Raw genomic sequence first — 14229 nt, 5'->3', positions numbered from 1 at the left:
TAAAAAAACCCTTCCTTTAAAATTTTTTTTAAGCCCGGTTTTTCAAGCTTTTCCTGTGTCTTCCAATTTGGCATCTCATCACTTCAGACTGTTGGGTTCTATCATCCGTCAGGGTTACTTCACGGTATAAAAGTCTCTCCCTGCTTTTTCAGGGATTCCCTAACCTCTAGAGCAACTTTCTCATTTCCCGGAAGTTCTAGGGTCCCTGGTAAACCAAGGAACCATTCGACCCCCCCCCTCCCAAGTGGGAAAGGGTTTTTACTCCAGATGTTCCTGGTTCTTCAAAAGGAGGGCACTTGGAGACCTATTCTGGATCTCTCCAGGCAAAATACCTTTCTCAAGGTCCCTACATTTTGTATGCTTATTCTTCAAACCCCATTTTCTCTCTTGTTACTTTAAGCATCTTTCAAATCCATGGACACTAGAAAATCCTGAACTTCATTTCCCTATTCACCCTCTTTTCAGGAAGTTTTTACATTTCTCTCTTCCTTTCATTTTCAGTTCTCTGCTTTGCTGATTGGCTTCTCTGCTGCCCCACTGGTATTCACAAAATGTTTAGCCACTGTGATTGCTTTCAACAGGTTCAAAGGCATTCAGATTTTTCCTCATCTAGACAACCTGTTGCTTCAGGCCCCTTCTCCCAGTCACCTGTTACAGAACCTGAAGTTCACCATTTCTCTTCACGATTTGGGGTTTAACAAATTCCAAATTTCCATCCGGACTCCCTCTCAGCATCATGTGCATCTGGGATGCAGGATTCAAATAATGCCAATGATGGCCTCTCTTCTAGCTCCAAAAGTTTCATCACTGACTGCCTTCTTTCACTCTTCTTTCTCAAACTGCCATGCCAGCCAGGGAGTTTCTTCAGGCCCTGGGTTCATGGCCCCTTCCATTCCAATGCTTCCTCTTCCTCTGACTGCATATGTAGAAGCTTCAATGGTACCTTAAAGTCAGTTTTGCTACAGCACTGTCACCCTTCTAGATTTCAGTCTCTCTCTCCTTCCCTATATAAAGAAGGAATTCAAGGGGTGGATTCAACAGTTTGCACTCAACTTTGGTCAGCCTTTTCAGCCTCCAGTCCCTTCTCAGGAACTGCTCACAGATGACTCAGACATGGAACGGGAGGCTTCTTTTGATCACCTGAAAGTTCAGAGTCTCTAGCCTCCCCACCAGCAGTCGGACCATATCAACATAAAAGAGATGAGAGTTCAGATTCTGGCCCTTCAAGCTTTTTACCCCATGTTCTCTCCAGGCCCCTTGAAGGTGTACACAAATACTACTACAGTTATGTGGCATTACAAGCAGGGAGGCCAGAAATCTTACCTCCTCTGCAGGATGGCTCTTCAGGCTTGAGATGTGGCTCTCAGTTATCAATTAACACTTCAGACAGTATACATTCCTTTAGAACATAATTTAGTGACAAACTCTCTGAGCAGTTCCAAAACACAAGCTCACGAATGGATGCTTCACAGAGATGTGTTTCTGGACATTGTTCATCAGTAGGGTATTCCTCAGGTAGATCGTTTTGCAAGAGTCCTGCAAAAGATTCAGCTGGACTCTCCAAAAAACTTGCTAGTGACTCCCTTTTTGCCAAGACAACACTGGTTCCCCCTCAATGCATATGGCTAGGGGCAATGACCACAAGTTACCTCACAGGACAAGGGGTCTCTCATCCACCCTCACTTGTCCACTCTTTACAGACACTGTGTGATAGGGTTTTGATCCATTTTTCAGGCACCTCTTTTCTGAGGGTGTGCTCAGGGTTTTACAGGAGGCAAGGAAACCCTCAAACAATAAAATATTACATGTCCAAACTGAAAATATTTTCTGTCTGGTGCCAAGCTTCTAGCCAGGACCCTATTTCAGTGGGGGCCCCTCTGCTCTTCTCTTATTTGTGAGTTGCTCTAGTCTAGCCTGGCCTATTCTTCTGTGAAGGTCCATCTGTAGCCATTTCTTCTAGTCTGTTCTTGACTCCTCCTTTGACTTCCTGTTTTGAGGTTAAACGATTTCTTAAAGGCGTTATGCATATTAGGTCTCCAATGAAACCTATTCCTCCTCCTTGGGACCGTAATTTTGTTTTGTAAAATTTGACTCTGGCGCCTTTTGAGCCTGCAGATTCTGCTTCTTCGCATCTTTGTACCTGGAAAACTGTTTTGTTGCTGGCGCTTACTTCTGCTCAGAGGGCTTTTGAGCTCCAGGCCCTTATGGCCATTCCTCCCCCCACACAGGGACAGGGTGTTCCTTCATGCTAATCCTTTTTTCATTCCTGTAGTAGTAAATGAGTTGTTACTGAATCAAATCAGTACAACTGCCTTCCTTTTTCCCTTCTCAGTCTGTTAATGAGAGGGATCTGCATACCTCGGATTTGCACAGATAGTTCAGGTACTACTTGTATAGAACTAAGGCCATTTGCAAGTCTGATCACCTTTTTGTTTCCTTTCATCACAGGACATTTGGTTTGGTGGTTTCTAAGCAAACCTGGACATCCAATGTCATTTTCCTTTGGTTATCCTTTTCATGGCAAATCTCCGTCTACTTCTGTTAGAGCTCATTCCACTACAGCTGTTGCTTCTTCTGGTGCCTTCTTTAAGGGGTTGGACACAAACTCCATCCTTGAAACTGCAACTTGGTCTTCAGTGCATACCTTTACTAAGCATAAGTTGTATAAGGGTTCTAGGGCCAGATCAGGTTTTGCTGAAACTATTTTATGTGGGTTTGTTGAGGACTCAGTCTTCTACCTCTCATTCTGTTTCTTGAGCTTTTAAAAACTCTCCCTTCTGCTTTGGATAGAGCAACAGGGATATGAAGGACATACTACAGTTGTGTAAAGCCTTACCATAACAGTTCATGCTCTTCTCTTCACTGTTGCAGTATTTCTCTCTCCCACCAACCTCCTCTTTGCTTTGGTTTTTGTTTTAGATTCCCTTCTTGTTGAGGGTTTTCACCTTTTTCTTCTGCATTTTTTCCTTCTGGATGTACATAGACTTCTTTGTCTTACACAGACTGTTCTCTTCTGGGGCAATTCAGTTCTGGGTAGTTGTGTCTGTACGCCCCTTTTCTGTCCTATGTTCGGTGTTGGAAGCATAAATGTGACGTATGGTGCATACAAGATCATTAGGCTTTTGTACACTGGCCGAGTGTCAGACTGCCCTGGGAAGGAGACCCTTCTGTTTTGGATACTGCAACAGTGAAGAGAAGGACATCTACTGCTATAGTACTCAAGATTTTACACAACTCTACCATCCCTGTTATGGTTTTTCACTAGCTTAACAAGAAGAACAGTCTTCCTGACAGGTGTTTGAGAGGGAGGAAGGGGTACCACAGTCATAGCTGTTCTCTGTGGGTGGGCATGCTCTTTGGCTGCACCTGATCTCGGTGGCTGTTCTGTTTGCCATCTCCTAGACTGCCTTGGGTCTTTTTCTACAGGGAGGCCTCCCCTTCTCTAGATGGAAAAGGCCAAGGTTTAGAGGGACAGCTTCTACTGTTCCTCAAGGCTGGAAACAAGTAAAATTATTTGACAGTTTTAATTTTTTTTTTTTTACCTTTTCTTATTTTGCTTCTGAAAGACGTTCAGCTAGAAGTCCAAACAGGAACATTTTGTCTAATGGGGCATCCAGTAACTGTGCATTTACTTGGTCTGACAATGGTGGAGCTCTAAGCATGTATGTCTACGGATAACTGAGGCATCATAGCCAAATTTCAAAAAGTGCGTGGCTACCTGCAAAGCTTCTCTAGCTACATCTTGCACCCCTCTGTACAAAGGTACGTCTATGATGGAGTCAAGTTTCGCTATCATTTTATCCTGAAGTGAGTGCAGGTATTTTATCATATGGAATTGGCAATTTAAAGCTCTCGTGGCTAGGGCTGTAGAGGTACAAGTTTTCATGCCAGAACTATCCAGTAGTCTGCTCTCCCTGTCATTAGGTAGGGGATGCCAGGATGGTCCTTTGGGAACTCCTTTAGTAGATTCAGTGGAGACCACAAAGAAATCAACTTTAGGATTTCTGTAAAGATGCTTGAGAGAGTCAAGCACTCTAAAACCGGTCTGGTTTTCTAGGCGAAAGTGGTAAAGAGATGGGGTGTAGGGCTATGCACTCAAAAAATCTAGTACAATGTGTACTGCAGGAATAGCCAGTGGCCTAGGGGAAGGTAAACTTAAAAGTTCCCTGTAACGTGTCTGTGCCTGGTAGAACGGCTTACTTTCTCAGTTAAATGCTTCCTTCATTTTGTGTAATGTCTCTCCAAAGGAAAGGTCTTTGGGTGGGAAAGTTGAATCAAGTACAGAGTCTGAATGGGTTCGGGAATGAAAATGACCAGAATAACAGACCTCTTCCTCATCCTCAGAGGATGAAGAATCTTCCTCTTCTTGGAAAGCTACTTCCCTTGTGTTTTAGTAGGAGTCAGAGAAGCCTTTGAAAAAGGTTATGAGGGTTCTCTGAATCTAATGAAGGCCATGAATTCCACTGCTTTCTTGATAAGATCCTGAACTCTGGACAGTGATGCGGAGGCTGAGGGTGGTGATGAAGCCAAGGAAAGTACAGTTGTGTACACTTACCATAAATGTAGATGTTCGAGTGTACTCACTGTTGCAGTCATTACACTTGGGTTATCCTGCTGGCAGGCTACACTCAGTCGGCCTGAATTCCAAAGTCTAGGTCCGGTGTCGGTTGCTGTCGCCTCTTCCCTGACGTTAGTGCACCAGGGGTATAAAAGATGCAGCAGACGCCATTTTCTTAAATCTTTCTTGCCCCAGATGTCAGGTGCCCCCCAATAGGGTAGGCTAAAAATATGCCAATAAAACATGCATGTACCAAAATATATATACTACCTTCATCTATAACCAAATACACCACATAGGTTGTATAGGTTAGAGAAGAGCAGAGAAGTTGCAGCAAAGATATGAGGGATGGTGGGTGGGTAACCTGGACTGCAACAGTGAACACACTCTAACATCTACATTTATGGTAAGTGTACACAACTGTACTATGTTCTTCGTGTTTCACTGTTGCAGTCATTACACTTGGATTGAATCCCAAAGCTAAGGTTGGGAGGCTGGAGCTAAATAGCATTAGGAGTGACTATGAGGCCCTGCAGAACTGCAGTGGCAAAGTCTACCCTGGATTTAGAGTAGAGTGGTAAATGATTGTGCTTTGTAAAGGTGTGCACTGAACTCCAGGGTAGCAGCCTCTAAAATGTCTTTGGTTGGTACTCCCCTGAGAAGGCTGCTGAAGTGGCTGCTGCTCTGGTTGAATGTGGTCTAATGCCCTTAGGCACTGGCTTGCCATGCTGTGAATAGCAGAAACGAATGCAGTGGCCTATCCGCTTTGAATAGTCTGCTTTGAGACAGCCTTTCCTTGTGATCCTGCAGCATATGCCACTAGTAGTTGCTCTTTCTGAAAGCTTTGGTTCTGTTCAAGTAGAAGCGTAGCCGTCTGTGCATGTCCAAAGAATGCAGAATTCTCTTCCCCCTTATTCTGTGGGTTTGGATAAAAAGTACGCAGATGAATAGTTTGGTTAAGGGCCACACTGGACACTACCTTAGGCATAAATGTCGGGTTTGTCCTCAGAGAAACCCTGTCTGGATAAAAAATGATAAAAAGGTTCCACAGCCATGAGTGCCTGTAGCTCTGAGACTCGTCCTGCAGAGGTTATTGCTAGGAGCAGAGCTGTTTTCCAAGATAAAAACTTTATATCAGATGTAGCGGCTGGCTCAAAAGGCGGCAGGGTGAGTTTTTCCAAAACATAATTGAGGTCCCATGCAGGTATTGGTGATCTCCTTGGAGGCCTTAAGCTTTTGGCTACTCTGAGGTACTGCCTTAACAAGGGATGAGAAAAGATTGGTGGCTCTGTATTGTAATGAGCCGAAATGCAGAGGCATGAATTTTAATTGATGAAAAGGATAGGCCTTTGTCCAGCATCTCAGTCAAGTATTGCAAAATCTGAGGAATATTTGGTACAGCTGTGTCAATTCCTTGTGCCTGGTTCCAAGCACAATCTCTTCCATTTTCCAGTGTAAGATTTTCTGGCACTAGGCCTTTTGGCCTCCAAAATGACATCCATTACAGCTTTAGTGAGAGGCGCGTTTTGTATCACTACATTATCCGCCATGCTGCCAGATTTAAGGTTTTTAATTGGCTGTGCAGAATCTGATTGTTTTGTTGGGATAGTAGATGAGGTATTTGAGGCAAGGTCCAAGCCGGGCATTGAGACAAGTTCCTTAGGATTAGGTACCAGTGCTGGCGGTGCCAGTCTGGGGCAAACAGTATCATCTTTGGCTTCTCTTGTCTGACCTTTAGGAGTACCTTGGGGAGGAGAGGCAGTGGAGGAAAGGCATATACTGCTAAGCTTTTCCAGCTGAAAGAGAGGGCGTCCACTTTCCATGCTTGTCTGTGTTAAGTCCTTGTGCAGAATCTTTCTAGTTGGTAGTTGTGAGGAGAGGCAAACAGATCTATATCCGTGCATCCCCATTTCCTTGTTATGCTGAAGACTTGTGGATCCAATTTCCACTCGTGGGGATCCATGAGGCTGTTGCTTAGTTCGTCTGCCAGAGTATTTATCTTTCCTGGCAGGAATTGTGCCTGCAGATGTACTTGGTAAGTCGAAGCTGTCCCCCACAGAGTCATGGCTAGTTGGCAAAGGGGGTAAGAATGAGTGCCTCCCTGCTTGTTTATATACCACATGACCGTGGTGTTGTCTGTCTTTATAAGTAGTTGTCCCGGATGAAGTAGGTCCTTGAAGGCGGTCAGGGCATTCTGAACAGCTAGCATCTCTTTTTGATTGATATGTAGATGCATTTGGTTTGCGGACCATGTTCCTTGAATACATTTTCCTGCCATGTGGGCCCCCCTAGGCATAATCGGATGCATCCGTTGTTAATGTCTGCCGGCTGGGGGTAAAGTGAATGGCTGTCCCTTGTTTTGGTGACGAGCCTTTGCCCACCAACAAAACTCCTGCTGCAGGCAGGAAATGAAGGCATTATTGTTTCCAGGCTGTGGCAATGTTGAGTCCAAACACTTTTTAGGTACCATTCAAGTTTCCTCATATGCATTCTCGCATATGGAATTAGTAGAATGCAGGATGCCATGAAGCCCAAAGCCTGCAGAATTTTTCTTGCAGATAACTGGGCCTTTGTTGCCAACAGGTTGAAATAGGTAGTCAGTTGCCTTTGTGTGGCATGAGATAAGCCATCTGGGCAATTGTATTTAAGCTTGCACCCAGGAATATTACCTCTTGAGAGGGTACTAGTTATGATTTATTTTCGTTGACTGTGTACCCTAGGCCTGTTAGAAATCTCTCTACAAACGCCAGATGCTGTAGTAGAATGTCCTTGTTCTCTGCTTGAATGAGGCAGTCGTCCAAGTAAGGATATATTTGCATTCCTCTGTCTGCAGAATGCAATTACTGGTGCCAGGCACTTTGTGAAGACCCTGGGCAAAGAAGATAAACCAAAGGGCAGTGCAGAGAATTGGTAGTGCATTGAGCCAGCTTTGAATCTGAGGTATCTTCTGCATGTTTGTCTGATTGGGACATGCAGGTATGCCTCTTTTAGGTCTAATGTCACCAGCCAAGCCTTCTTGCCCAGCATGGGCAGAAGTTGCTGTAGAGTCAACATTTTGAAATTTGGTATATCCAGAAATGTGTTTAGAATAGATAGGTCCAGTATTGGTCTTGTCCTTTCTTGGTACCAAGAACAGTCTTGAATAAAATCCTTGTCCCTGCTCTTGCTCTGGTACTTGTTGAATGACCCTCATGTCCATGAGGGATAAGACTTTCTTTTGTGCCCAGTGATGTTTTGGCAAGTCTGGCCAACCGTTTGTCCTTGGCAGGGTATGGAAGTGAAACTTGTAGCCTTGTGACACTACGTCTAGGACCCATTTGTCCTGGGTTATGTGCCAGTTTAGAGGAAAAAGTGCAAGTTTTCCCCCTAAAGGTGCTGCCAGAAGATAAGTGCTTGGTGCAGGCAGGGGGAAGTCATTGGGACGGTTTCCTGTATGGTTGTGAATTGTCTTCTCCACGTTTGGAGGCAGAAGCACCCCATTGTTTAGACCTGTACGAACCTTGGGGCTGGGATCTGCCTCTTGGGTGTCTGTATCTACCCCTTTGTGGTCTGTCTGACACTGGAAAGGACCAATTCTTTGTAGGGCAGTGTCTGCTAAATCTTGGAGGCTGAACCTGTAAGAAATCCTTAACCGTTTGCATAGACTTAGCTTTACACCAAAGTATCATGCTGTAATGGGGCATCTAATAATTTTGCTTTGACATGATCAGGCAGACTTTGTTCCTTTAACCAAGCATGCCTCCTGATGACAGAACCCGTAACAGCGGCTCTGCAGGAGGCCTCCAAAGAATCAAAACCACATTGCAAAGTATGCTTTCCAACTTGTTCAGCTGTATGCAATAAATCCTGCATTTCTGTGCTTTCTGCACATTCAGAATTTGTCAACATTTTCTGTTTAAGCAGTGACATAATATATTGCTGATATTTGAGCATATGAAACTGACAATTTAAAGCCCTTATAGCCAAGGTAGCGGAAGTGTAAATCTTTTTTCCCCATGTGTCCAACGCCCTCGAATCCCTGTCAGAGGTGGTAGGGTTTTTTGCAGTGGAAGCCTTGACCCCTTTGGGACTCAGAGATGGTTTCTGGGTCAGCAGCTGGGTTTTTGAAAAGGAATTTATGAGAGTCAGGGACCCTGTAGTACCTGTCCAGCTTAACAGGAGCTGGAGGTAAGGAGTCAGGGGTCAGACTGGACTCTGAAAATACATCAACAATGTCTAACAGGTGGAATACCTAGGGGCCTGTGTTGTGGTAGTAAAAGGAAGTTTCTGAGCCTTTTCTTAGATTCTGAAAATTCTTGGCTCTCCCAGTGGAAATGCTCCCTCATGGTATGCAAAGTTTCCCCAAAAGTGTAATCCTCAGGAGGAGAGGCTGAAGGGATAGATTCATCAGCATCAGAATCCTCATAGGGAGGAAGAGAGTATTCCTGATCAGAAGAGGAATCAGATGAAATGGAAACCTGATCTGAAGATTTATATTCTGTCTCTTCCCTAGGCCTTTTATCAGGCGAGGGATGGGAACCCCTGATCAAAGTAATTAAGTCTTCGGCCATTTTGAGCATCTGTTTTTTGGGCATGAAGACCTGTCCATGAGGCTGTTGTGCTTGTTTCTTTGTCTTCAAGGGTGCTTTAGTCTTTGCCTTTGAAGATGAAGTGGTTTTAATGTATAACTGAGTTGGTCTGAAAACACCCTCAGAAGCAGATGCCTGCTCAGCGGCTCTGGACGCATCTGAGGTAATAGTCTCCGAAGGTCCAATACTTTGACCTTCCAGCGGCCTAGACGACTCCATGTGGGAGTCTGTAGTGGCCTGCAGGTCTAAAGTAGCGGGCATCAGGGGCTGCAAAGGTGCCTCACTGAGAACCGGCGAACCGGTGACTGGCTTAGAAGCCTCATCGTCGGTTTTGGACCTCTGATGCCTGTCTTTCTTTTTCTTTGCGTTTCTTGTGAATTCCGTTAGTACGATGGCTATCTGACGACATGGTATAATTAAATCTTCTGCCAAAATAGTGTAATGCAAAATCGTACCGACGCTTAATAGTGCATTGGTTAAATCTAGCAAAAAAACAACAACTAGCAACGTCGTGGTTAGGGCCTAGGCAAAGGAATACAGTAAGAATGAAAGTCCTTATGAGGTACTTGGTTCCCACAAGAAATACAATTAACTTTTTTTGACATTGGTCTGGAGCAAGAAAAAAGTTTCTCCAACGGGGTACTTAGCTTTTAATGAGGTCTTCGGATCTGAAATTCGAACACGAAAATCTCAGGAGGAGTCGGCCAACCGGCACTCGCGAACTGCTTATGCTTCGGGCACCGCGCGGCAAGAAAGACTGAAGAAAATGGCGTCTGCTGCATCTTTTATACCCCTGGCGCACTGACGTCAGGGAAGAGGCGACAGCAACAGACGCCAGACCTAGATTTTGGAATTCAGGCAGACTGAGGGTAACCTGCCAGCAGGATAACCCAAGTGTAATGACTGCAACAGTGAAACAATAAGAACATGGAGTACATTTCAGTTTAACAGTTCAGTCAACAGGCATGGCTGAGGGATGTGGTCTCTCGATTGGGAGTCCAAACCAATTCTTGGAAGTCAGAAACTGATGCTTCCATACTGGCATCACACCACACTGACAAGTAGTATTGGTAGTTGTGTAGGCCATATACAGAGGCAGCTTGCCGAAGGCTCATGCCAGATGGTTGTGGCTTAGCAGTTGCCAGCCCCATGGGCTACAAAGGCGCCTCACCAAGGTCCTAAGTTGACTTAGGAACAGATGCAGTAGCTTTTTTCTGCAGCCTCTGAAACCCTAAGTTTTATCTTTGCACTTTTTTGGGATCACACCAGCGGCTGCCGGAGTTAGTGTGGGCCCTGAAGTAGTAGGAGATAGTGACGCTACTGAAGAGGCTGACAACGATGACACCGTGTGTGCTTCTAGTAACTCACCCCATGTTTAAGGGTTTTTTGCTCAAATCTTAGCAAAATCAGAGCAGTTAGAGATGTGCTGAGGCATCAAGCAAAACGAGTGAAAGTCTATGCGGGATTTGTTTCCCACAAGACAAACAGTTACTAACTTCTGAACATTAGAGAATAGGTTTCCTCAATGGGCACTTATCTTTCTGGAAGGAGAGGATCTCTGAAAACAGGAGCAGACCAACAGACTGACTGTATAAAACATGTTAACTGCATAGGACTGCATGGCTAGAATGAACTTAAAATGGCACCAACGGCTGCCTTCTTACACCCTGAAGTCTTTTGACTTGGGATGATGCTAACACTAGAAATCGGGCCGATGTGACAGGCACAGCACCCAATTTAATTTTTTTTACAAGACTCACAAGTCAAGGACTTCTGCATGGCAAGATGACCCAAGGATCAGTACTGCAACACTGACTACAAAGATCATCACAAACTTTTCTTCACTGCAAAAAGATCTAATAGGGGGACTTATTTGAGTCTCAATTATCCACCTCTATTAATGGCTGTTGTATCTACTCTGGCTCCTCATCTAAAGGAATGTCAAAGGCTTGGAGATTCAAGCCTGGCAGTGAAGGAATCTCTAGTGCCATCATAGCTGCTGTGCATGGTTGGGTAGAACCAGGTACACTCTTACTAAGGTGCCACATATGTCCATGGTACTGTTTTCACCTTCAAAGTTCCTGCATGCCAGACTGCTCTGAAAGTCTTCAGGGTCAGAATTACGATCATTTTTTTCACACTGATACACCTCATTATAATGAGCTGCCCACCATACTATGTACTTTTAGGTAGGCCACATGCACCCCCCACCTAGACAAAGCATCTTCTGACAGTCTGCAACCCTTTTGGTATTCCAAAGGCCATCTAGACGGTTTTCTACTTGCTGAGTCTACCAGATCCTCATTCTGAAGAGAGGGATCATATTTTACTAGTACCTGCAAAAGATGACTCTTATCAAATGCTTGAGACACCACTGCAGTTCTCATATGTAGCACTGCTAGGGGCACCCACTGGTGTGGAGGATAACAGTACAAGCTCTTAGGAACATTCTGACTGATGAAATTCCTCTACGTTGGATTAAAAAACACGTCTCAACTTTATAAGCGTTTCTCACTGGTAGGAACAGCCTGCCTTGTTCTGCATCCAATAAGACCCTTAATATGTTTTTTTCCTGGAATCATATTTGACTTGAACAAGATCAGAACAACATTAGATAAGCAAGGCAGTGCATGATATACTTCAGATACCTCTGAACCTGCTGCTTGAATTAGGCAACATGGTAGAGAAGAGGAAATACGAAATGCCTGAGTCTTGAGGTGGGCTACCACTCGAGCCAAGCATTTTTTTTTAACAATGAGTGCAGACAGACAAAAAGACAAATGTGAACGGGGTCCACACCCTTCAACCTTAGGTACTGTCTTTGATCTCTGTGGAAGGGGGATATGCTGGCATTCATCCCTTAGATTCATTGTGAATAAAAATCTTTGGCAAAGCGAGTCAAAACAATGACTGTAGTGTTTATTTGATGACCTTTAAAAAAACTGTTCAGCCTAGGCAAATCTAGAATGGACTTCAAGTGGCTACATTTTTTTTTCTGGGAGGTGGGGGGCAATCATCTATAATAGAACCCTTTTACTTATTCAAAAAGGGGTATCTACCCATAGCAGCTTTTCAAGTCTAGCCGTGTTTCCAAAGGTGGGAATGAAAAAATGTACCTTGTGTCTGCCAGGTAAACAAATTCATCATTAAACTAATTCCACAACCCTAAGGTTTAAAGCAGAGTAGAAAACCCTTATTGCACTTTGAAAGTTCAGTTTAACCAAAGTCTTCTTTTGTGCTACATTTAACTAATGAACAAATAGTAAACTGTAAATTGCTTAAGGAGATTGTGCAAATGCAAACAATCAGTATAACAAGAGGGACACAGTCAATCCTCCACAAAATCAACGTTCAACCACCCATCAGTTTCTTAAAACATTCAAAAAAAGAGAAGGTAAAAACACTCCTCCTAAAGTGATTCTCTCAGCAAATAACAAAATCTCCACAATGCAGCTCTCATTATTTTTGCATTAATATAATGAGCACCAACACTTTATACAGCACATGCTTAGCCACACTGCCTACAGTCAAACCTGAACATAAATACAAAATTATGGACCTCAGTAGAGAAAAAATAGTGGTGAGTGGAAGAAATCCAAAGCTTGAAAAGGTCAAGATTCTACTTCTATCTATGGTAATGTACTGGTCGTTTTTGCATTGTAGTTGTGCTGCCTTATGACGGTCCCCTACATAAAAGCAGGCAGACCAAAAATCAACAACTGCACTGAAGTCTGAGCAGGTGAAATACTTTTTTACTCAACTCCACAGCTGACAACTGCCAAAAGGAGGGAATAAAGCTGAAGCTCTCAGAACTGCTTGCCACAGCCTCTAATGGACAAACTAAGGCAGGAAAGAGTCGGGTGTCCATAACTGCTAAAAACATATCAGGCTAATCAAGGAGCTAGAACACAAGCAGGAAAAGTGAAATCCGCAGGAAGACAGATGTGACACGGAAGTTTTGTGTACTTGTAATTTGACAAAACAAATTTAAAATCAGCTTGCAGTACATTACAATCAGAATATTAGGCACTCAGCTGTTACTAGACTGGAAACCTTATAACCCCCTTGAACTAATGAGTTTCACAATGAAAAATAAAAAAAAATCAAAACATTGAAGGGAAAGACTAGGCATCCTGTAACTTAACTGGCAAACATGAATACTTACTGTACCTGTTTAGTAAGAAGTTCCATGCATAGTGCACCACCTCCCAAAACGTACCTAGGAAAATACAGACCTTTGTTACCAGAAAGATATATTAAAGATACACCTCTACCACTAAAAAAAGCTTCTGTTATGTTTAGCCAAGCAGAGGTTAAAGCCAAGGCAAAACCAAAGTACAAATAGCAATCAAAAATACTGTACAGAAACAAACAGTACTGGGCATTCTAAGCATCTATAATGTGATTAAATTTAAAGGGCTAAAGGCACGTCTCACTTGTGAGAGACTGAGCATCAGTCCAAAATGACTACTCTCTAAGTCAGGTGTTATAAATGGGTCCATACTTGAACTCAGTAATTATTTTACAAAATGGCCCTACACAGAAGCAGTAACAGTAGCATATTCAGCTACAATAAAGGAGAGCACATGACTTGCTAATCACAAAGAACAGAAAAAGTACAATTGTGCAAGATCTTAACCGTAACAGTAGATGTTCAAAAAGATCACTGTTGTGGTAGTCCTGGCTTATGAAACATTTTCTGCCAAGGGTACCATACGTCCGGAGAACATATCCTGCAGAGAACTCTGACTGGCTAGTCTATAAAATCTTGGGCACCTTCCTCTCTTGATGTGTGTCTGACGTACAACCAATGCACAGAGTACGTGCAGGTACTTAAGGGACTTACAGGAGCAAAAACCCTGACAGCTTTCTTACCCTAGGGACAGGGAGAATACAGCTGTTTAGGCAACTTACTGTAATTGTAGATGCTTAGAGTGTGACCATTGCTGCAGTCATAAGTTTTAGAGATCTGCTGTAGGCCAAGTTTGACATCCAGCTTGCCCTATTAATTCAGCAACCTTCCTTTGTTTGGGCTGACATCTTACCTCAAATGACCGTGATTGCACTCGGTACAGCCCACTCACTCTCTTTGGTTCTTTTTGG

The 14229-nt window shown here is 43.7% G+C and overlaps 1 protein-coding gene across 1 annotated transcript in view; it reads right to left on the bottom strand.

The window, feature by feature from the left end:
• LOC122806154 (ubiquitin-conjugating enzyme E2 Q2-like) overlaps nt 1-14229 on the bottom strand; it is an 800789-nt gene that overhangs the window by 57851 nt on the left and 728709 nt on the right. The window contains exon 10 of the mRNA XM_044076390.1: nt 13297-13345. Coding sequence (XP_043932325.1) covers nt 13297-13345 — 49 coding nt within the window. The remainder of the gene's footprint in view (nt 1-13296; nt 13346-14229) is intronic.

This window comes from Protopterus annectens, chromosome 7.part0 (assembly GCF_019279795.1).
Source record: "Protopterus annectens isolate FY-2018-M chromosome 7.part0, PAN1.0, whole genome shotgun sequence".
Taxonomy (NCBI): Eukaryota; Metazoa; Chordata; order Ceratodontiformes; family Protopteridae; genus Protopterus; species Protopterus annectens.
Note: the sequence above shows the minus strand (reverse complement) of the source record. Positions and strands in the feature narration are given on the sequence as shown.